General features: G+C 38.7%; 1 protein-coding gene across 2 annotated transcripts in view; it reads right to left on the minus strand.

Moving 5' to 3' along the window:
- Positions 1-23,254, minus strand: part of HEPACAM2 (HEPACAM family member 2) — a 51,559-nt gene that overhangs the window by 883 nt on the left and 27,422 nt on the right. The window contains exons 4-8 of one of the 2 annotated variants that reach the window (XM_040260290.1): positions 20,258-20,554; positions 4,987-5,112; positions 4,875-4,899; positions 4,745-4,782; positions 3,074-3,147 (exon numbers count right to left, since the gene is read on the minus strand). In XM_040260290.1, the coding sequence (XP_040116224.1) occupies positions 3,074-3,147; positions 4,745-4,782; positions 4,875-4,899; positions 4,987-5,112; positions 20,258-20,554 (560 nt within the window). The remainder of the gene's footprint in view (positions 1-3,073; positions 3,148-4,744; positions 4,783-4,874; positions 4,900-4,986; positions 5,113-20,257; positions 20,555-23,254) is intronic. The other variant, XM_040260291.1, reaches the window with a different exon arrangement.

Raw genomic sequence — 23,254 nt, forward strand, 5'->3', positions numbered from 1 at the left:
ATATCTCAGTCTTAGCTTTTTGATACTAATTGCCAATCACGTGTGCAAAGGTGGTTTAGGAAAAACAATAATGAATAGCCCTAAGCCCTTATCACGTGACATGTTAGTAAAGACAGTACCAAGAAATACAGAACATACAAAAGAGGATGGTTTGGTTTGAATGCAGTAATGGGCTTTAAAAATAAAGACATAAAATGGAATACTGGATGCTTTTATTTAACAAAATAAAACATACTATAAAGCTTGTTAATTTTAAAAAAATAAAGGCTTGGATGAATGTGGTAAGTATAGTAGCATATGTTTGGTTAAGATCAATATGGATTTTATTATTGCAAGTGGCATTTTTGTTTCATTAACTCCTATTTCTTATATTTGATGCTGTTATTCTTATAAATACTGCTTTCTAAGTCCTTAGCTAAAGTCTGGCTCCCCTCCTCATCCCAACTCATCCTATGTTCATTGTACTTGTGGCCACTTTCAGTCCTTTGTATTTATATAGTCCTACCTGTAGAGGACTCTTTGCACTATATAGATCATCTGAAGAGTTCTTTATTTTATCCCCATTTGACTTGGCAGATCACTTTGGAACATCTTAGCTTCAGGTTTTTCTGGAAACTTCCTATTTCCATTCTACTTGTTAAAGCTTTCACAACACTCCTAGGCTATGTGATTCAATTTATCCCATCAATTTTGTGTCAAGGGAACTTTGGTTCAGAGTCTGGAGTGAAGATCAACTCTTGATTTTCTTTGGTATAGGGGTTTTCAGGGACTATGATAAAAGCAACCTACAGGCTTCTCTGCTGTCTGGTGGTTAAGACTTTGCCTACCAATACAGTGAGTGCAGATCCTATTTCTGGTCAGGGGCTAAGATCCCACATGCCTCCTGGCCAAAAATTCGAAATGTAAAACAGAATCAATATTGTAACAAACTCAATAAACACTTTAAAAATGGTCCACATCAAAAAAAGTCTTTAAAAAATTTTAAAAAGCGATCTATATAGAAAATGTCTAAGTTACTTACCTAACCTAATACTAGAGCTGTTAGCAAGTAATAAATGTGTTCATTCCATGCCATTGCTTTCTGCACAATTCCCAAAAAGAAGTGCTGAATGGCCAACGAAAGGTATAGCAAGTAGACAGAGAAGTATTCATCTATTCATGTATCATGAGAAACTAAAAGATGGATTCTGATTTTTGAAAACTCATAAAGTTAGCAATTCATTCCCCTTCTTAACTTCAATTTTGAGATCTTGGTAATGTTATTATTATTCCTTTGTCAAAGCCATTGCACTCAGCTGCTAATCTTCACACAATTCTGGCTTCTTCTAACATGGATCCTTTTCCTCCTCTTTCTTGGGTTGTTCGTGTTGGTTTCTCACTTCTGCCCAAAGCATCTGGAACTGCCAATGAAAGACCTCAGCTGATTCCTCAGGAGTTTTCATCTCTGAAGATGGGTATGGTTCCAAATTGAGTTATTCCACTTACAACAGATTCCCCGGTGGCTCAGATGGTAAAAAATCTGCTTGCAGTGCAGGAGACCTGAGTTTGATCCCTGGGTTGGGAAGATCCCCTGGAGAAGGGAATGGCTACCCACTCCAGTATTCCTGCCTGGAGAATCCCATGGACAGAGGAGCCTGGTGGGCTACAGTCCATGGAGTCACAAAGAGCTGGACATGACTAGGTGGCTAACACTTTCACTTTTCTGGTATGTAATCAAGCAGTCATTTCTTGGCCTTAGGTTCTTTAGAGCTGTAGCATTTTGAGCAAACAGTTCCTCTCAATAGAATCTTAAAACTGAGTACTGGCTAATTGCAAGAATAAATTTAAAGTTTCTTACATAGAACTCACCCCTTTCCAATGCATCCCTATGAATAAAATATGACTTCAAAATTCATTTCCAGGTCTTATCAGGCTTTAGTTTCCTGCTTCCCCATTTAAAAGCCATGCCTGAGAGGGGGGCTTGCTGTCATGATGAGGAGCTGTCTCTGAAATACCTGATCCACCAAATTATTTATTTTTGTCTTTTTGGTTGCAGAAGTGAACGGTGAGCCTATCCTGCCTGAAACTGAACAGGACATGCCAAGATTTCGCAATGCCGTTTTGCCCTTTACCAGTGATGACGCGGACACTGGTGTTATGACTCATCCACAAGAGGATGAAATTCCATCATTCCCCCTCCATTACTCACGGGCATTTGAGAAATAAAGCCTGTGGCCAGGTAACTTGCTGGATGAACCTCAGAACCTTAGAATTCTCTGAACAAGTGTGACAACCAATCCCAAATGGCAAATAGTTTTAAAAAATGGAAATGAAAATGCCCAAGAGGCAAGTAGTTCATTTCAAGGGGCCCCTTTCTTAGGTGGACTATCACAGGGGAATAAGGAGACAGGAAAGATCGGTTGTATATAAATCTATAAAAATGTTAATGAGCTGATTAGCTCAGAGAAGCATTCTATTTGTCTCTTAAACAAAATTGATTGCTTCAAAGACCTTGTCTGTGCAGACTGAAAAAAAAAAAAAAGCTTCAACTGTATAAACATTCTCTTGCACCTTCAGAAAAAAATAAATATATGTACCTGCATATTTGGGGTTTATACACTACCTTTCTTCTGAAGAACATAAAGTACCTGTATAATCAATTGTCTCTGCAACGTCCTCAGGAGCTATGAGGGGGAATTAAAGGGGAAACTAAATGACAGAGAGAGTCAGTGAAGAGACAGTCCACAGTTATCAAAGTGATGCAGAATGACTTACATCAGGGCCTCTCCGTCCCTCTTTCATTCAATTCTTTTGACCTTCAACCGAGTTAATTCTCTCTCCACTGAGCTTACCAGGTAAAGAATGCTTATGAATTCGTGTAATTTCCTTATTTGCGTTAGCGTTTTTGATAGAGGCTTAGAAAGACACTTTAGCTCCCCACATCCGGCACTGTCATTCATTATAGAGTGAGTCAGTACGGCTGAGGGTAGCGCAGCCATTGGACTGCAGTGCCCCCAGGTTCAAAGGAATGCTGCTTACACCCCTGCTGAAGCAGAATGCTACTTCTAGGATAAGCAGCCACTAGAAAACCAACCCTGGCAACACCAGAAGCATCTGGAAAAGCAACAAATTCATATATTCCAAAGTCATCCAGCGCATCCTCGTGGCCTGAAATGGAAAACAAATACTCCTTACAAACCAAATGCCTTGAACTGCGATTTTTTTTTTCAAAGAAACCTTTATAAAGCTATCTTTATGGTTTGCTTCAAGTGGTATGTGTATAAAGCCAATTTAACATTTCCCATTGACTCAGTGGACATGAAGTTGAGCAAACTCTGGGAGATAGTGAAGGACAGAGAAGCCTGGCTTGCTGCAGTCCATGAGGTCGCAAAGAGTTGGACATGACTGGGTGACTGAACAGCGAGAACAATCCTCTATAGTCATGCTGCCACTAAGTAGTACTGGAAATCACTCCTTTTGAAGCTCAGAATTGAAACTGAATTGGGACAATTATTCTTAAAGTCTAGTGTAGGAACAGTGGTGTATCATATATATTCAAATAAACACATGTGGGCAGCCTTGCCCTTTGTAACTTTCAGTTACCAGAGACTTATGGCCACCAAGGCCTCAATCTGTCAATCGCAGCAGCTCTTAATCCACCCATAATATTGCTGTATCCTGCTAGATCTAACAGAGTCCACCAGGACTAATAATAAAAAAAATAAGCAACTAAGAGCTTCCTTGTGGCTCAGCTGGTAAAGAATCCACCTGCAATGTGAGAGACCTGGATTCGATTCCTGGGTTGGGAAGATCCCCTGGAGAAGGGAAAGGCTCCCCACTCCAGTACTCTGGCCTGGAGAACTCCATGGACTGTATAGACCATAGGGTCGCAAAGAGTTGAACATGACTGAGCAACTTTCACTTCACTTCATGGCTGCCTATGCATACAAAATAGAATATGCAAGTCCAATATCACCTAAGCTATCATCGGTAAAATGTAGGGTGGCTCTTCCAGATAGTCTCTGGCAGCTTTCAGAACTCCGACACTTTATTACTCACGAGAAGGACTAGACAAGGGGAAGAAGACCCATGTTTACTAAGAATCCAGGCATTGTATTAGGCACCTATTACACTGGATTTCATTCTCAGAGCAACCCTGAGGGGACGTTATGAGCTCTATTGTAGAGATGAGTTGAGGTCAGGAAAAATAATTTTCCCAAGGTGACATTAGGGGGAAGAGGCACATATGGGACAGAAATCCAGCTCCCTTGACTCTAAGGCCTGAGCACAAGCCCCACTGTTAACATAACAACTCAGGCGGGAGTCAGAAATGATGGCAGTGAGGGGCACCCCTAGGGTCGGAGAAGCAGCAACCCTGGGGACCCCCCTTTCCTCTTCTCCCCGGACAGGAGCTGCCAGCACTGTTTGCTTTACAAACTGACAAAGCGAGAGAACACTTGGGCAGTTCCCAAACTGTAAGAGGATCAGTGGAATATGGGTCAGTGATGGTGGGCGAACGATAGTCTCTCTGAGCCTTAGTTCTCTTGCCTGTAAAATGCTGTTGAAAGTGTCTTTGGGGGCTTATCTTGCAGATCTATGTGACCTACAGAAAACTAATACAAGGGATAGCACTTCATGAAGTGAGGGCAGTCACCCTGGGAGGGGATGAATTCTGTTACCTCAATAGTACATTGTATAGAATAGTTAATATTAACAATATATATTAATAATGATAATACATAGCCCCTCTCAGCCTGGCCATTACCTGAAAATGTTCGTGCTTTCCTGTATTCTGTTTCTGGCCTGAAAAGACAAATTGGTGTTTCTGTCAGTCTTAATCATTGAGGAGAAAGCATTCAAGGGAAAAATTATTTTCATAGAAACATATGCATTACCTGCCTTCTAGCTTTTGTTTTATAACTAAAAACCAAGAAAGAAAAAAACACAGTAAGATACTTTTTAGTGTACATATAAACCATTCATATATTATTTTAAATTTTAACCTACCTTTGTAGGGTTGATATTTTTTCCATAAGAGAAGAAGACACATGGATATAATCAAAAAGAGTGATATTCCAGTTATACTTGCTAAAGGGGACAATGATTTCCCTTTCTGTGCAAGCTTCTCTATTCCTAAATAAAAAGACAAGTATATTTTAATATTTTTATTAAAGATCAATAATAAATTATTATATAGCTTGACTTTATGCTTTATTCTAAATGGCACAGTATTGCAAATGTATATATATTATACTATACATACACACACACACACACACATACACACACATACAGAGTCTGAGCAAGACCTAACAGAAGGAATACACTTATTTGAGAATACACACTAAACTTTCTAAGGATATTTATGATTGGAAATGTGGTGAGCTGTTCAGGATAATACCATTATGTTATACTAGATGTAGCAAATAGCTCATGTCATATTTTTCAACAGTGTTTGCTAGCATTTAACTTGGATCTGTTTGATCTCACTGTGTGAACATCCCCAGATGCTAGGCTGCTTTCTCTCTCTTCCCACCTCACTTTTTTAACACTGTTCATGTATGTGGACTTTCTAGAATGGTGGTGTGTGATGAAATGTGCAAGAGGACAGGTATTAAGTTTAAATCATTACTAATTTTTGAACAATAAAGAGATTTTAATCTCTAAAATAAAATGTGGGTGATTGTCCACAGAATATTTTAAGTCCCACTTTCGACTACAATTCACTTTGGTTTGCAAGTCATCCCTTTTGTTAATATTCCTATATAAAATATAGTGTTAATAGCTAACACCTGTTGAGTGCTTACAATACATCAGGCTCCATTCTAAGAGTTCATGATACGTATTAACCCCTGGATGTCACAACAATGTTATTAGGGAGGGCTCAGACTGAACTGAACTGAACTGAACAGAGGGTAAAGAATTTGCCTGCAATGCGGGAGACCTGGGTTCCATCCCTGGGTTGGGAAGATCCCCTGGGGGAGGGCATGGCAACCCATTCCAGTATTCTTGCCTGGAGAATCCCCATGGACAGAGGAGCCTGGACAGACCATGGGGTCACAAAGAGTTGGACACGACTGAGCGACTAAGCACAGCACAGCACATTATTAGTATTATGCCCTCTTAGAGATGGGGAATCTGAGGCTTCCCTGGGGTCACTCAGGAAGTAAGTGGCAGAGTCCAGATGAGACCCCAGACTCTTTCACTCTGTGCTTGCTCATTTTGATGCTGTTTTGACAAATTACTAAGTATGGCAAAGTTGACACTAGTTTCAGACTTGTAACATGCTTAGTCAGAGAGTTAATCTATGAAGTGGAAATTGTTGTGACCTTCAACAAAAGCAAGTAACAGAAGTCTTCCATATAACATGTGAATCAGTTATTGATCAGGACATGAATGGTGGTAGCTGCCCACCTCAGTCCAGTTGAACGTGGGGGTGACAGTCATGAGATGTCACTTCCCTTCTGCCATGGTGGAGAACAGCTTGGAGCATCTGGGTGTGGCGAAGAACACAGTGGAGACTCAACTCTGCAATAAATATCCAGCCTGTATCCTGTTGACTTTTACCACAAAGACTTGGCTGAGGCCTCCAGCAGCCAAGATAAGTATGAAAATTTAATCTTTCCCTTCTTTCGCTGTGGACCTATATATAGTCTCTCAGCTTTTCTACCTACAACACTTGCACTTTTTAATCTTCCCTGAATCTTGTTATAATGTAGTGTATATCATGTATGTTAAACTCCAGTTAAAAAGTTAGGGAAATCATGATATCTCCTTGACTTTCTCTTGAATTGCTCCTGTTGTAGAAGACTCTTGAGAGTCCCTTGTTTTCTTTATATGTTTAAAAAAATCTGTTTATTTATTTAGGCTTTGTTGGGTCTTTGTTGCTGTGAGGGTTTTCTCTAGTTGCAGTGAGTGGAGGCTGCGCTCTAGTTGCGGTGTGCGGGCTTCTCCTTGCAGGGGCTTCTCTTGTTTGGAGCATGGGCTCGAGGGTGCAGGCTTCCGTGGTTGTGGCACACGGACTCTGGAGTGCGCAGGCTGCAGTCGTTGTGGTCTGTGGGCTTAGCTGCATTGTGGTATGTGGATTATTCCTACACCAGGGATCAAACCTGTGTCCCCTTCATCGGCAGGTGGATTCCTAACCACAGGACCACCAGAGAAGTCCTCAAAATGTTCTTTTTATGGCATTACAATAGCTATGTAATATTTATTGCTTTTAAACAGGTTGTAAATTAAACTTTTTTCAGCTTTGGGTAGAAGAAATAAGAGCAAGGTAGTATAAAATGAGCTAGAATCACAACTTAGTGGTTCTGATCTAGACCAAAACATCACAAAACTTATTAGAAAATTTTCTTCCTTTTCTCTCGGTTACTAATTTGTAGAAAAAGTTACACTCTCCCACTGTTAGAATGCTGGCCTTTTAGTTGGTAACTGTTGTAGCCCTTGGGTGGTCACTGAGTGAGGTCTAGGCCTTTCTTCAGATACCATGCTCCTACTTCACAGGTTTGTTTTCTCTAAAGAGCTGGGCAGTGTTGAATGAGCTACTTACCTCTAAGGGTCTGGATTTTCACAGCAGTAAAATGAGGAGGCTGGAGGGACTGGCCTTTAAGTTCTCTTGTTGCTTGGATATTATATGATTTGAGGCAGCCAAGAGAGTTTTACATGAAGTTTATGCAAATAGGACACTATATGCAATGGTATGGAGAAGACTCTTGAGAGTCCCTTGGACTGCAAGGAGATCAAATCAGTCCATCCTAAAGGAAATCAATCCTGAATATTCACTGGAAGGACTGATGCTGAAGCTCCAATACTTTGGCCACCTGATGCGAAGAATTGACTCATTTGAAAAGACGCTGATGCTGGGAAAGATTGAAGGCAGGAAGATAAGGGGGTGGCAGAGGATGAGATGGTTGGACAGCATCACAGACTCAATGGATGCAACTTTGAGCAAACTCCGGGAGATGGTGAAGGACAGGGTGCTGCAGTCCATGGTGTTGCAAAGAATTGGACATGACTGAGCAATCACGATGGTGTGATCACTCATCTAGAGCCAGACATCCTGGAATGTGAAGTCAAGTGGGCCTTAGAAAGCATCACTACAAACAAAGCTAGTGGAGGTGATGGAATTCCAGTGGAGCTATTTCAAATCCTGAAAGATGATGCTGTGAAAGTGCTGCACTCAATATGCCAGCAAATTTGGAAAACTCAGCAGTGGCCACAGGACTGGAAAAGGTCAGTTTTCATTCCAATCCCAAAGAAAGGCAATGCCAAAGAATGCTCAAACTACTGCACAATTCCACTCATCTCACACGCTAGTAAAGTAATGCTCAAAATTCTCCAAGCCAGGCTTCAGCAATATGTGAACCGTGAACTTCCAGATGTTCAAATTGGTTTTATAAAAGGCAGAGGAACCAGAGATCAAATTGCCAACATCCGCTGGATCATGGAGAAAGCAAGAGAGTTCCAGAAAAACATCTATTTCTGCTTTATTGACTGTGCCAAAGCCTTTGACTGTGTGGATCACAATAAACTGTGGAAAATTCTGAAAGAGATGGGAATACCAGACCACCTGACCTGCCTCCTGAGAAATCTGTATGCAGGTCAGGAAGCAACAGTTAGAACTGGACATGGAACAACAGACTGGTTCCAAATAGGAAAAGGAGTGCGTCAAGGCTGTATATAGTCACCCTGCTTATTTAACTTCTATGCAGAGTACATCATGAGAAATGCTGGACTGGAAGAAACACAAGCTGGAATCAAGATTGTCGGGAGAAATATCAATAACCTCAGATATGCAGATGACACCACCCTAAAGGCAGAAAGTGAAGAGGAACAAAAGAGCCTCTTGATGAAAGTGAAAGAGGAGAGTGAAAAAGTTGGCTTAAAGCTCAACATTCAGAAAACGAAGATCATGGCATCTGGTCCCATCACTTCATGGCAAATAGATGGGGAAACAGTGGAAACAGTGTCAGACTTTATTTTTGGGGGCTCCAAAATCACTGCACATGATAACCGCAGCCATGAAATTAAAAGACGCTTACTCCTTGGAAGAAAAGTTATGACCAACCTAGATAGCATATTCAAAAGCAGAGACATTACTTTGCCGACTAAGGTCCGCCTAGTCAAGGCTATGGTTTTTCCTGTGGTCATGTATGGATGTGAGAGTTGGACTGTGAAGAAGGCTGAGTGCCGAAGAATTGATGCTTTTGAACTGTGGTGTTGGAGAAGACTCTTGAGAGTCCCTTGGACTGCAAGGAGATCCAACCAGTCCATTCTGAAGGAGATCAGCCCTGGGATTTCTTTGGAAGGAATGATGCTAAAGCTGAAACTCCAGTACTTTGGCCATCTCATGCGAAGAGTTGACTCATTGGAAAAGACTCTGATGCTGGGAGGGATTGGGGGCAGGAGGAGAAGGGGACGACCGAGGATGAGATGGCTGGATGGCATCACTGACTCGATGGATGTGAGTCTGAGTGAACTCCGGGAGTTGGTGATGGATAGGGAGGCCTGGTGTGCTGAGATTCATGGGGTCACTAAGAGTCAAGCACGATTGAGCGACTGAACTGAACTGAACTGAACTGAGCAACCGAACAACAAGAGCAACAACAGTGCAGTGGTATGCTAATAACTGAGGATCAAAAAAGTTGTATGCACATATCTACATTGAAAAGTTATAAATTTTACTGATGTGATAGATGTGTAGCCTAATTTAGAATTAATAATAAAGTATGCAATACTCATTATTGCTAATTCCAGATATCTAACTGATTCTCATGGCTTGTTTTTGTTGATTTTTGCTGAACTCTTGTATTTTCAACCGTATTTTGAAACAATTAGATTTCAAATAAATGCTTGGTTATTATCCAATTCAGCAAGAAATAGTTTACATCAAAGAAAACAAGTATAACTTCACCATGAGTGTTGGTTGACATTTATTAAGGTGAAACTGAAACAATGGTGACATTTGTTGGAACTTCATTTAATGGTAATTTGAATAACTGCTTTGCTAAACTGGATAATAGTTTTCAAATACTGGAAGAACTCAAATATTTTTGGGCCATGTAGAATGTAATGGCTATGGAAACAATGCATTTTCAAATTTTCTCTGCATTATCATCTTCATCACTTAAGTGTAGCAATCAACAATTTTCCCATCACTCTCATACATGGCAACAATCTTATTGATTGAATAACATCCCCTGAATTCTGTAGTTGTTGTGTGCAATATTCATATTATTTCATTTAGGTTAAATTGTTTTTCTTTATTATTGTTAGGTTTTTGACTGCTTGTTCTATCAGTCACTAAGGATTATGCTAAAATCTCCCACTCTGTGGATTTTTCTATTTTTCTCGTCAATTTTTGCTATTTATTAGACGTACTTGGATGCTATTCTAGTAGATGCATATAAATTCAGAATTTTTATATCTTCCTGCTGAACAGACCACTTCATTTTTATGAAATGTCCATTTTTAACCTAAAGTAATATTTCTTGTCTTAAGAAATATATCTAATTCTTATCTAATTTCTTTGGTATTAGTGTGGCCACACCAGCTTTCTTTGGACCATTTGCATGGCTTTTTTGGTTCACTCATTTACTTTCAGAATCCTTTATACAATGTATATCTCTTATAAGTGTTAAATAGTATTTTAATACCTAGCTTTACAATACTTGTCTTTTAGTTGGAATATTTAGTCCATTAATATATAATGTAATTATTAATATATTTTGGTTTCTAACTATAATCTGATTTTTTTCTGCATGCCCTACATTTTTGCTCTCTCCTTTTTTGTCTTAATTTGGTTTTATTAGAGGTTTATTTTATCCCTCTTTTCCTCTCTATTTGTTTGTTATACACTTTTTGCCTCTTAGATTTTAGAGATGAAAAAATAATCTAACCAGAATTAATACTTTTAGGCAAAATATTCTGCGACATAAATCACAGCAATATTTTCCTAGATTAGTCTGCCATGGCAAAAGAAATAAAAGCAAAAAAAACCCCACAGTTGAGACCCAATAAAACTTGTAAGTTTTTGCACACTCAGCAAAGGAAACCATAAACAAAACAAAGAAGCAACTTAAGAACTGGGGAAAAATATTTGCAGATGATGCAACCAACAGAGACTTAATTCCAAAATATATAGACAGCTCATACAGCTCATTACCAAAAACCCAAAAAACTCAATCAAAATATGGACAAAAGACATAGATATTTCTTCAAAGAAGACATACAAATGGCCAACAGTCACACGAAAAGATGCTCAACATCACTAATTATTAGAGAAATGCAAATCAAAACAATGCAGTAATAACAGGTTTCATATTAAAGATGTTCAAGCTAAAATTCCAATATAGGACTCAAATTTAATTTAGTAGTGCTGACTACAGTTCTCTGCTCTTTCTACCACTTTTGCGTGACCATCATATAAGAAATAGAAATCCTTTAAATCATTACGCCCAAATCTACTCGGTTCTACCAACTGGAACTACAACAAATAAATCAGACCCTGCGTGATGCCACATTGATTGTTTGATGAAGCTCTTACTTCTCCCTTGAGAATTCTCTTCTTCAGATCCAGTATCTCCAGATGATATTCTTTATATGACTGATTTTCACATTCTCTACCATTTCAGAGGTACAATTTTAGAAACTCAACAAAACTATTCAATTTTACTTCTAAAGTATAAATTCAGAAGGACCCATACTCTGGTGTGGCTATCAATATGATAGAGGCAAACAGAATGGTCTGAGACACCAGCAGTGATACAAAAGCAAAGTAATAGCAGAAAAAATTGATTAAAAGTGCTAAGTAATAAAGTGGCATGATTTAAGATACAGCATGTTACTTGGGCACCACTTTTAGCAAGTGAATTCTCTTATTTGTTCATTTTAGATCCAGTTACTGAAATCAAAATTAGCCAATTTTCAGATATACACAATCAAATTTAGGGGCCTTATATACGTATAAAACCAAATGTACATTTGTTTCCCATTTATTTGGTATAGGTATGTCATATCAGTAATAATGAAAATAATAAAGAAATTAAAAGTGTCATTTATAGGTACAGATGAAGAAACAGTTTCAGAGAAATGAAAATACATGCGATAGTCAGTAAGTCCTAGAACAGAGACTGGAGAAACACATTTTTTCCCTGATTGCCAAAAAATTTAATGGTTTTAACAATTAATTGCAGGTAGGCTCAATACATTCATTTTTTCCTCTAACCTTTTCTAACACCAGGTTTGATGTACTCCAGCTCTCTGACTTCTTGATAGCCAGACTGCCTTCACTAAAATTCAATATCCCCTAGTCCCTAGAAATAAATTCAATGCTAATTTATTTGGGTCAACTGTCTACAATACACTTTACAATGAAAAAGATTTTAATGTAGTTGCAGCTGTTTTTCCCCTTAAGCTTGAAAACATGCTAATAATTATTATTTCAGAGTGTTTCTCGTAATGCTGAAGTTACACTCTGGCATACACTGGCTCTGCCAGGCGCTCCTATGATTCTGATGCTTTGTATTAGGTTCAACAAACAAGGACTGGATGTTTAAACGAGATAAGACACATCTCCTCCCCTCTCCTTCATTTTTAAATTTTTGTCTCTTTTACTTTGTGTTTCCTGGAATGACTGAATTTGTACATTCTGTTCCAGAGAGGATCCAACTCATTCTCTTTAGCATTACTTCCTTATTTCTTCAGGCTCCTTCCTTATTGCCCTAGTCTCTCTCCCCTGTGGCCTCTGTTAGTCCTCCATCAGAAAGTATCCTGAGGTGACTAGCACTTGTCAGCTCAAAACCTTGGCCATGGCTAAGGCCAAGTATCCTCTCCCTGGAGACTGAAGAAGAGAGGCAATCCTTTTCTCAGAACTAATGATCTTCCCTGTTTAGGCCCCCTTCTCTTCTAGAGTGTCCTGATTCTCTCAACACTGCTTCTCATACATGGAGTCTAGAAAAATGGTACAGATGGACCTATTTGCAGGGCAGGAATAGAGATACAGACATAGAGCATGGCCTTGTGGGCACAGTTGGGGAAGGAGAGGGTGGGACGAACTGAGAGAGTAGCACTGTGATCGATCCATCAATCTATCTATACACTACCATGTGTAAAATGCACAGCTAGTGGGAAGCTGCTGTATAAAACAGGGAGCCCAGCCCAGCGCTCTGTGCTGACCTAAAGGGCTGGGATGGGGGTGGGGTGGTTGGGAGGCTCAAGAGGGAGGAGTATATATATATATATGTGTGTGTGTGTATATATGCTTGTGAGTGATTTGTGTTGTTGTATCCATACAATCCTTAAGGAAATCCAGTCCATCCTAAAGGAAATCAGTCCTGAATATTCATTGGAAGGACTGATGCTGAAGCTGAAGCTCCAATACTTTGGCCATCTGATGCGAAGAACTGACTCATTGGAAAAGACCCTGATGCTGGGAAAGACTGAAGGCAGAGGGAGAAGGGAACAACAGAGGATGAGATGGTTGGATGGCATCACCAACTCGATGGACATGAGTGGGAGCAAGCTCTGGGAGTTGGTGATGAACGGGGAAGCCTGGTGTGCTGCAGTCCATGGGGTCACAAAGAGTCAGACACAACTGAGTGACTGAACTGAACTGATGGCAGAAACCATACCACATTGTAAAACAATTATCCTCCAATTAAAAACAAAACAAAACACTGCTTCTCTCTACCAGAATACACAAAACTTACCAGGTTCAGTATTTGAAATTTACAAAATAAAAATTTCCAGATTTGTCCAGGATGAAATAAAGTGGCACAGTTGTTGTGGCATCAGCTCCCAGGCAAGTGTGCTGTAGAGAGATGGATTTCTAGAACCCAGATTGAAACTAAGACGACAGGGGGTTTCTGACCTTACTGCCACAGAGAATGTACAGGAATCCCAAATGTGGTTCTGGACACTTGCAGCAACTCCCCTCTTCTTTCTTTCAGAGAATTTTGTACTCTTTAGCACATAGCATGCCATTCTCCCCCTTATTTAAACACGATTGACTCATTTACCAAAGCCCTATTGCAAATGCTATTTGCCCCCTCCTTAGGCAAACAAATAAAATGAAATAACATATTAAGTGCAAATATAGGCAAGAGGTGTGGTATCCATGGTATCGCAGCCCTGCTGTGTGAGAGACTGCCCCTAAAACAAGACAGCCATATGCCACCAGTCAGCGTTTCTATTTCTAGATCAGAATGGAGTCCTGAGATCTCTCCCATCCAGTCTGTAAGCTGCTTATGGCCAGTGATTCATGTTCCCATGGCAATGAAGATGGCCTACTGGGGGCATGCTATTTCCACACGCTACCACAACCCCACCTGACAGACACAGTTGTTCTGTGATAGAAGCTCATGGGATGTCACCTAAGGCTTTGGGGTCTGGATGTAAGGGTGGTTACTCATCTCAGTTGTTATCCTCCACGATCTAAAGTGAAATACATCTCCTGGAAATCTTAACCAGAGAAATTTCTAGGTAGTTAACAGAAATCAGTAAATTCATTTTCCTGCCTAGGAGTAGGGTCATTTTCCCATTCTCTTTTTTATGAAAAGTTGTGCAATTAGAAATAGATACTAAAAAATTAGAAATGATGCTGGATCACATACAAAAATATTTCTACTATGGCTAAATCTCAAATTGTGGCCATATGGCTCTTGAGAACTCTACTAACTTGTACATTGGAGTGTTGTCATGAAATGTGAACATTTGAATTCTGATTATAAATATTTTTATTTTATGTATATTGCATGCCACAACAGTGATTTAGAACCAGTTAAATTTTAAAGTAGGGATACTTGCATTCAAGAAAGTCTTTAATTACAGTAATAAAATCATTGTTCTTCCAAAATATGAATGCTAAGTTATTACTTTAATTGCTATTCTTTTCTTGAAAGTTACATGCTAGATATTACTTTTAGTTACAAATATTTCATTATTTCTCACTAATATGAAAGTATACATGTCTGGATAAACCAGAGTATCTCTTTGTTTATAGCATAAAGTTAGTTAAGGTGTTAAGAAAATACATACTATCTTGTACAAATATGTGACATATCCTGTATATATGTGACATATTTTTTAGACATTGATACTGTCAGTCAACGTCAAGGGAGACAGTTTACTCAGTGGTTAAAAAAAGGGGTTTTGAATTCAGATATTACTTTATCACTGACGAGCTGTGTGACTTTGCCTATTTCCCCTGTCTTCTTTAGGATATCTCTACTAAGATACAAAGAGGTCCACTGATAACTTAGATGTGAATCATAGTCCAAAGAGCGGGGAGGCACCATCTGGTTTAGTCTTAAACAGGCAGGAAAACATAGAGCTAATAGCCACATTCTCTAGTCTTCCTCTCCTGAACTGAAAGTCCCTATCAAATAATCAAAACCTTTGATTATTTCTGATGCTTGTTGTTTTCTTTCCAAATTTATGACTACATAGTCATCTTTGACTCCTTCTTCCTCTGCCTCTCATGTCTTATTGCTGAGATGTTTTTGATCGGCCACATTCTTTCCCTCATTACAAAGATATTCTGTAATATACAACTAGACTCTGGTTATGTCAAACGTAACTTGGTTTTACAAATATCTCAAAGGCAGACATCTCACCACTCTAAATTATTTTGCATTTTCCACAGATACTAATATAGGTAGCTCATCAGAGTGGGTGGTCAGTAAGTGTTCAACTGACAGTTACAAATGATATTCCAATTTTTTCATTGTAGGCTGTTGTTGTTTATTCCCTAAGTTGTATCCTACTCTTTTGCGGCCCCGTGGACTGTAGCCTGCCAGGCTCCTCTGTCCATGGGATTTCCCAGGCAAGACTACTAGAGTCGGTTGCCATTCCTTTCTCCAGGGGATCTTCCTGACCTGGAGATAAAAACTGCAACTCCTGTTTAGCAGGTGGATTTGGACTCTTTACCACTGAGCCACCTGGTTGGTTTGTACCTTTAATTTGCATTGTAGAGATTCATTGATTTGGAAAAGTTTCTAAAAATCAAATACTTAAAACACATTAATACTTCTCATTTTCTTTGCCATTTGCTACTGTTTAAGTTCTGTGGACATGTGGGGATTGGAAAACAGCTCTACAAACCACAAAGAGGTCATGAATGTTGACAACACTGAATCACTCTGAAAAATAAGCACCTGCTCTTCTTAGTTACAATAATAACAAATGTCTGGTCTTTGTACAGGTCAGACAGGTTTTTTAGATTTTGCAAAAGGTAATTATTTGATATTAAGACTATAGCTGTCTTTGGACTTTGGTAAAAAGATCTGAATCAAATATTGGGGGATTCTGATATTATGATGATAGCTTGGCTGAATATTAATGGAAAAAGTTTAGGTAGTAAGAAAGGTTTCAGTGCAGTATACACCTACATATCATAGACATGTTTTCACTTGCAATGAGTATGAGGAACAAGTCTAAGACAACATCCAGATTGCCACAAAATTACATACTATTTATGCTGCTTTTAAAAATTATGTTTCAGTTAACCACTGAGGTAAAAAGCTGGTTAAATATATTAAAAACTTGGTAAAATAGAAAGTAAAGTATGCTAGCTGTTTATTTACATGCCTGCCACCCACCCATATCAGGCTATGAGCATCTTGTTAGCAGGAATTATTTTTTTTCAGATGGCATTTACCCTAGTATTTGGACCATAACAGGGGTCAAATAATGAAAGATTGATTGCCCGATTTATATAACCCTAAACACTCTGGTGGCTCAGACGGTAAAGAATCTGTTTGCAGTGCAAGAGATCTGGGTTTGATCCCTGGGTCAAGAAGATCCCCTGGAGAAGGGAATGGCAACCCACTCCAGTATTCTTGCCTGGAGAATTCCATGGACAGAGGAGACTGGCGGACTACAGTTCATGGGGTTGCGAAGAGTCAGACATGACAGAGAGACTAACAAACACATATATGTTCTTGAGACCTATAAGGAAAACATGTTATTAACTACTGCCCAAATGAGGCCTAATTCAGGTAAAATTCCAGCACTGCATTGTCCAATACGGTAGTCACTAGATACATGTTCAGTTCAGTTCAGTCGCTCAGTCGTGTCTGACTCTTTGTGACCCCATGAATCGCAGCACGCCAGGCCTCCCTGTCCATCACCAGCTCCCAGAGTTCACTCAGACTCATGTCCATCGAGTCTGTGATGCCATCCAGCCATCTCATCCTCGGTCGTCCCCTTCTCCTCCTGCCCCAATCCCTCTCAGCATCAGAGTCTTTTCCAATGAGTCAACTCTTCTCATGAGGTGGCCAAAGTACTGGAGTTTCAGCTTTAGTATCATTCCTTCCAAAGAAATCCCAGGGCTGATTTCCTTTAGAATGGACTGGTTGGATCTCCTTGCAGTCCAAGGGACCCTCGGGAGTCTTCTCCAACACCACAGTTCAAAAGCATCAATTCTTCGGCGCTCAGCCTTCTTCACAGTCCAACTCTCACGTCCATACATGACCACGGGACAAACCATAGCCTTGACTAGGCGAACCTTAGTTGGCAAAGTGATGTCTCTGCTTTTGAATATACTATCTAGGTTGGTCATAACTTTTCTTCCAAGGAGTAAGCGTCTTTTAATTTCATGGCTGCAATCACCATCTGCAGTGATTTTGGAGCCCACAAAAATAAAGTCTGACACTGTTTCCACTGTTTCCCTATCTATTTCCCATGAAGTGATGGGAGTGGATGCCATGATCTTCGTTTTCTGAATGTTGAGCTTTAAGCCAACTTTTTCACTCTCCTCTTTCGCTTTCATCAAGAGGCTTTTGAGTTCCTCTTCACTTTCTGCCATAAGGGTGGTGTCATCTGCATATCTGAGGTTATTGATATTTCTCCCAACAATCTTGATTCCAGCTTGTGTTTCTTCCAGTCCAGCATTTCTCATGATGTACTCTGCATAGAAGTTAAATAAGCAGGGTGACAATATACAGCCTTGACGTACTCCTTTTCCTATTTGGAACCAGTCTGTTGTTCCATGTCCAGTTCTAACTGTTGCTTCCTGACCTGCATACAGATTTCTCAAGAGGCAGGTTAGGTGATCTGGTATTCCCATCTCTTTCAGAATTTTCCACAGTTTATTGTGATCCACACAGTCAAAGGCTTTGGCATAGTCAATAAAGCAGAAATAGATGCTTTTCTGGAACTCTCTGTTAGCAACTAGAAATACTTAAATTAAAATTAATAGGGACAAAACAAAAGCTTCAGTTCCTCAGTGGCATAACCATATTTTAAGTGCTCAAAAGCCAAATGAGCTATGGAAACTTGAATAGGATTTGCATACTACTGTTGTGTAAAAATTGTGTAAATCTTAATTATGTTGAATTGGTTCATGGTGCTTTTCAGGTCTACTATATCCTTCTACTTTTCTGTCTATTCATTCCATTAATTTTTGAGAGTTTGATATTGAAATCCAACTAAAACTCCTAATTTATCCACCAATACAGAATTGTAAAGTAAAATAAAAATAAATAAATTAATTAATTAAAAAAATAACTGCAATATATAGAGAAACTATATGTAACTTTGTTCTTTGTTTTCCAAGTCTCTTGTAAATTGCTTTCATAATTTAAAAAAGAAAGAGGAAAAAAAGAAGAAAATCCAAATGAGGCTAGGAAGTACTATATTAGATAGAGCAAATATCAAACATTTCCTTCAAAGCAAAAGTTCCACTGGATAGCACTCTTCTAGATAGTGTGGCATTTTCTTCATAAGAGTAAAAACAAAACCTTACCATGTTTGTATGTAAATTCCAGTGTACACAGATGATTTTTGCAAATATGAATACCCTCAACTTTAAGGAGTCTTGGGAAGATCCCACCTAGCATATATTTATCAATCCGTATATTTATAATAGTCTTACAATGCTTGATGGCTCATTATGAGTTTTTAAATAAATTTAATAGGCTATGGAGAAAAAAAGTCACCATAAACAAGTGGGTGTCTTGCTTGTGCTTGCTGAATATTCAGATCCCATTTACGAGCTGCCAGGTCCTGATCCGAAAGGTCTGAGGTATCTTAATGAAAATATATTATTAGATATCCCCATGTAATTCTGATGCACATGGCCTACTGGTTAAGTACTGAAAATTCTAAGGATTATATTCTTGTTTTACTTATTAAAAAAAATATGCACTGACTTTCTATGTAATGGGTCCTATCCTAGGCACCAGGGCTATAAAGACAAAGAAAGAGAAGGCACAAATGGAGATATTTAGGAGGAAGAGGAGGAGAAGGGGAAGGAAAAGGAGAAGAAGAAAAGAAAGAAGGAGGAAAGAGGAGAGAGGAGAATGGACTTGAGAGATAGGAAGAGAGGAAAACGGACAAACTTGATTGGATGGTGGGCTGGGCAATAAGCAAGAGAAAAGAGTCTGGGATGGCATTTAGCTTTCTGGCTAAGGTTGGTAGCTACTAGGACCATTCATTTAAATAGGGAAACATAAAGAATAGCAATTTGAGGGCAAAGAAGATGTTTCACTTTTGGTATATTGGACCTGTATGCTGCCCCTGGCACGTCAGAGTGGAGACATTTAGAAGGTAATTGTGTATACAGTTTTAGAGCCTTACAAATTTGGGATATACCAGTATCACATGAAACTATGGGAGTGCGTAAAGTCATACCGTAGAGAGAAGAGAAGGCTCAGAAAGCTGGGAGTTTGGTGGACATAAGTATTTTAGGCAATGATTCTTAAATCTTTGGATTTATGACCTTTCTAAAAATTAGATGACTTCTAGAAAATGCCAAATTTCATAAGTTTACAAAATTCTGTAGTTTCCAAGGTGTTGAGACCCCTGTTGCTAAATCCCACAGATTTCAGGTTTCAAATGGTTAAAGAAGAAAGGAAGCCCGTGAAGGACGGTGAGAAGGAAGCCAGATGGTAGGGAAGTAGTATTTCTAATTCACGGAGGTGTGTTCGTCTGACTTAATGCAACAGTATATATAAACTTTTATAAATGAGTAATCTGCTTCTCTTTTATTCCTCTTTGTAAAATCAGGAAAGCAAGAATGCACATTTAGAAGGGTTGTACTGAATTCTCTTTTTCTTTATAGCCCCTCAGAGCTAGCAACTGATTTCTCTCTCCACTATTCTTTGGGTTTTTTTCTTTGACTGTTAGAAACCATGGCTTAGTTAACTCAAAAAAGAGTTTCCTAGAATATATGATACACACAATGATATTTTCTTCCACACAAGTATAAAATAGGAGCAGAGCAAGGCTAACATGCATCTGGGTTTCATCGGATCCCCGCCTTTTACGTTCCACTTACCTACAGAAGTGATGATGATGGTGAAGTGAGTTTCATCTCGCCTTCCAGTGATGTTGTTGTAAGCACAGCACATATAGTCAGTTGTCTTCTGGGCTATTTTCTCGGATGCAACTTCCAAGCGAGGCCCATGCTTAATGACATATGTGGCATTGTTTGTCCTCTGGATCCAGGAGTAGGTGTTGGGAGGATAAGAGTCAGCCGAACAATCAAACAAGATGGCTTCTCCAATATCCACAGTGAACACTTCCCCTACTTTTAGTCCTCTATCAGAATTAACTCGAAGTCCATAAGGTCCATCTACATTAATTGAAAAGAGAAATATAGGGGTGACATAAATAATCACAATATAGTTATTGAGTTTGGGAGCGTTTAGCACCATTTTATTTTCATGAAAGTCTTCATGTAAACTTGGGCAATTAGGTCCTCATTTAGACTCCCAGTAAACAATAAGGACCTGAAAGGGTTTTATTCTGATATCCATGGAAAAGGAAGTCATTTGAGATGTGATTGAACTTGGAAACAGTGAAAGCCTTGAAACTTAGGATATAATTTTACAGACACGGTTATCATAATTGTGGTGCTAAGCTTTTGAGTCATGTATAGATAAATCTATAAGCTTGTTAGACAAATTCCATTTTTCTGAAACTGCAGCTGTACTTAAAAGTAATTTTAAAATAGATTATGGCTACTACTTTCTCTTTGACAACTTTTCTTTGAGTATTATCTGTTTTTTTCTAAGTGCTGGGACAGTTGATGCAAATATTTAAAAGTTACTTTGTTTTACATGGAGCACAAATTTATGCAAAAAAGTATAGGAGTGTTCCATATTTTCATGACATTTTAAGAGTTTTAAAAAATTTAAAAATTCCTCCCCACAAGCTAAGCTTAGATTCCATTTGGAAAAAAATACATCTTCATTTTCATTAATAAACTACTTAATCATGGCTATCCCATGGTGATTTTTCCTTACATAGCAATATCCCTGGAGCAGGTTGCTATTTCTATGGCACCAAATTGTCTACAGATTAAGACACATTTTCCATTGATTTCTTCAGAGAACAAATAAGAGAGATTAAAAAAAATATTCCCCAGCTAGACAGGTTTTTCTCATTCAGTTATATCCTGACTTATATTCTAAAAACTTTAAGGTTTAGGTATTAATGTGCTCATAATTTAGCGGGTCATAACCAGTATTTGTTGGCTATTCACCATCTGAAGGCACTTTAAGTACTTATGTAGACAACCACATTTAATCTTTAAAGCAACCATATGAGGTAATTGTTATTCCCATTATAAAGTGAAGGAAGAGATATTTAAAATTTAATTTTCCCATGGTCACAAAACTATTAAATAGCAGACCTAGGATTCTAAAATATATGTATTTAATTATCCATATTACCTCTCCAAGAAAAACTGCCAAGTTGTGTAACTTTCTTTTTCAAAACTAGTGTCTGTTTTCCTAACTGTATTATTTGTTGTACAATAAATTATTGTCTAATTACATATTAATTCTGTACTCAGTTAATCAAGTAGTCAATCAAAAAATACTTGTTTTAGAGATACTTAGTGCTCCATAATATATTTAATGTGTGAGTGATAAAAAATGTATAAGACACAGTTCCTACTCTCAAGGAATTTATAAACTGAATAAGGTTATTGATGGTTTGCTTAGAAATAATCTAATCTCAAACGTTCTAATTTTTAAAAAAGTAACACCTGTTCATCTCTCATTGTGTGGAATAATACAATGTGATGATTAGAGAGTAGGATATCTAGATTAAATTCTGACTTTTTCAATGATTAGCAAAATGTTCTTCAAAAGCCACTTAAACTTTTGGGGTCTCACTTTCCTCACCTTTGCTATAAAAAGATTGACTAGGTGACTAGCTGCCAATCTTGCTATCTTTGAAACGCCATGATTCATGCCAGGCTTGTTACTTTGGATACTGGCAAGTCAACCTCAAAATTTGCCGATTCCCAGAGTGGTTCTCCATTATGTCAGCATTTTCTGACCAACCTACCACTGGGGAGACAAATTTCCTAAGATACAACAGACACTGAAGGTACATAGCAATAAATTATATTTAGCTAGAGGACATACACTTTACACATATCCGCTTCCTAAAGACACAGAGGCATCTGAAGGAAAACTATAGATTTATATTAATATATATACATGAGATGATCCTGCTTTTAGAAAGCAAACATAGAAGTACCTTCAAATTCAAAGTAATCAGGAACTGGAGCTGGAGGATTCAAGTACAGAGAAATGAATGCTCCGTTCCTGGGACTGTACTAGAACTCACTGTTTTCTCATTTCATGCTGTGATACAGTCTCAGGGGGAAATTTCTGTTTTAGAATTGTGTGTTGCAAGACCATTGAATAGTTAGTTGTGTAATGGGGATGAAAAGTTGTTTTCATTCATTCAATCAAAATCAATACTGAGATGCTCCTGCATGCATGATACTGTTCTAGGCACTGTGAGGAGGACTGAGGTGTTAGGTGCTGTACACATGGTTCCTGCTGCTATTATCTCAGCTCCAGTGCAGCACCAGAGTCCCCTCAAGTTGACAGCACTGCCAGAATATTAGGGAACCAAAGGTCACTGTCTGGTGGACACTGGTTATGGTTCACATCATAGGAAACCAATGGGAGGAATCAACAGAGGTTTGCAATAGCAGAAGACCCCAGTCTGTCACAAAGACTGACGCCTGAGAGCATTTCTGAGAGCAGAGCAAGGAGGACTTGAAAAAGAGAAGTGTGGTCACTCACTACAAGTTTGTCTTTCTACTTGTTTTCAGAGTTTATAGGATATGAGTATAAAAACAAGTCGTTTGAGAACACACATGATGATGATAAATATTGCTTTCAAAGTTTGCTGACGTTACTCTAAACTTCTTTGGGAACTTTCCATTTGGAATCACTTTAGGACTGCTTCCCTTGTGGTTCATGTAGCAAAGAGTCCACCTGCAGTGCAGGAGACCTGAGTTTGATCC

The sequence above is a fragment of the Oryx dammah genome, unplaced genomic scaffold (genome assembly GCF_014754425.2).
Source record: "Oryx dammah isolate SB20612 unplaced genomic scaffold, SCBI_Odam_1.1 HiC_scaffold_18, whole genome shotgun sequence".
Lineage (NCBI taxonomy): Eukaryota > Metazoa > Chordata > Mammalia > Artiodactyla > Bovidae > Oryx > Oryx dammah.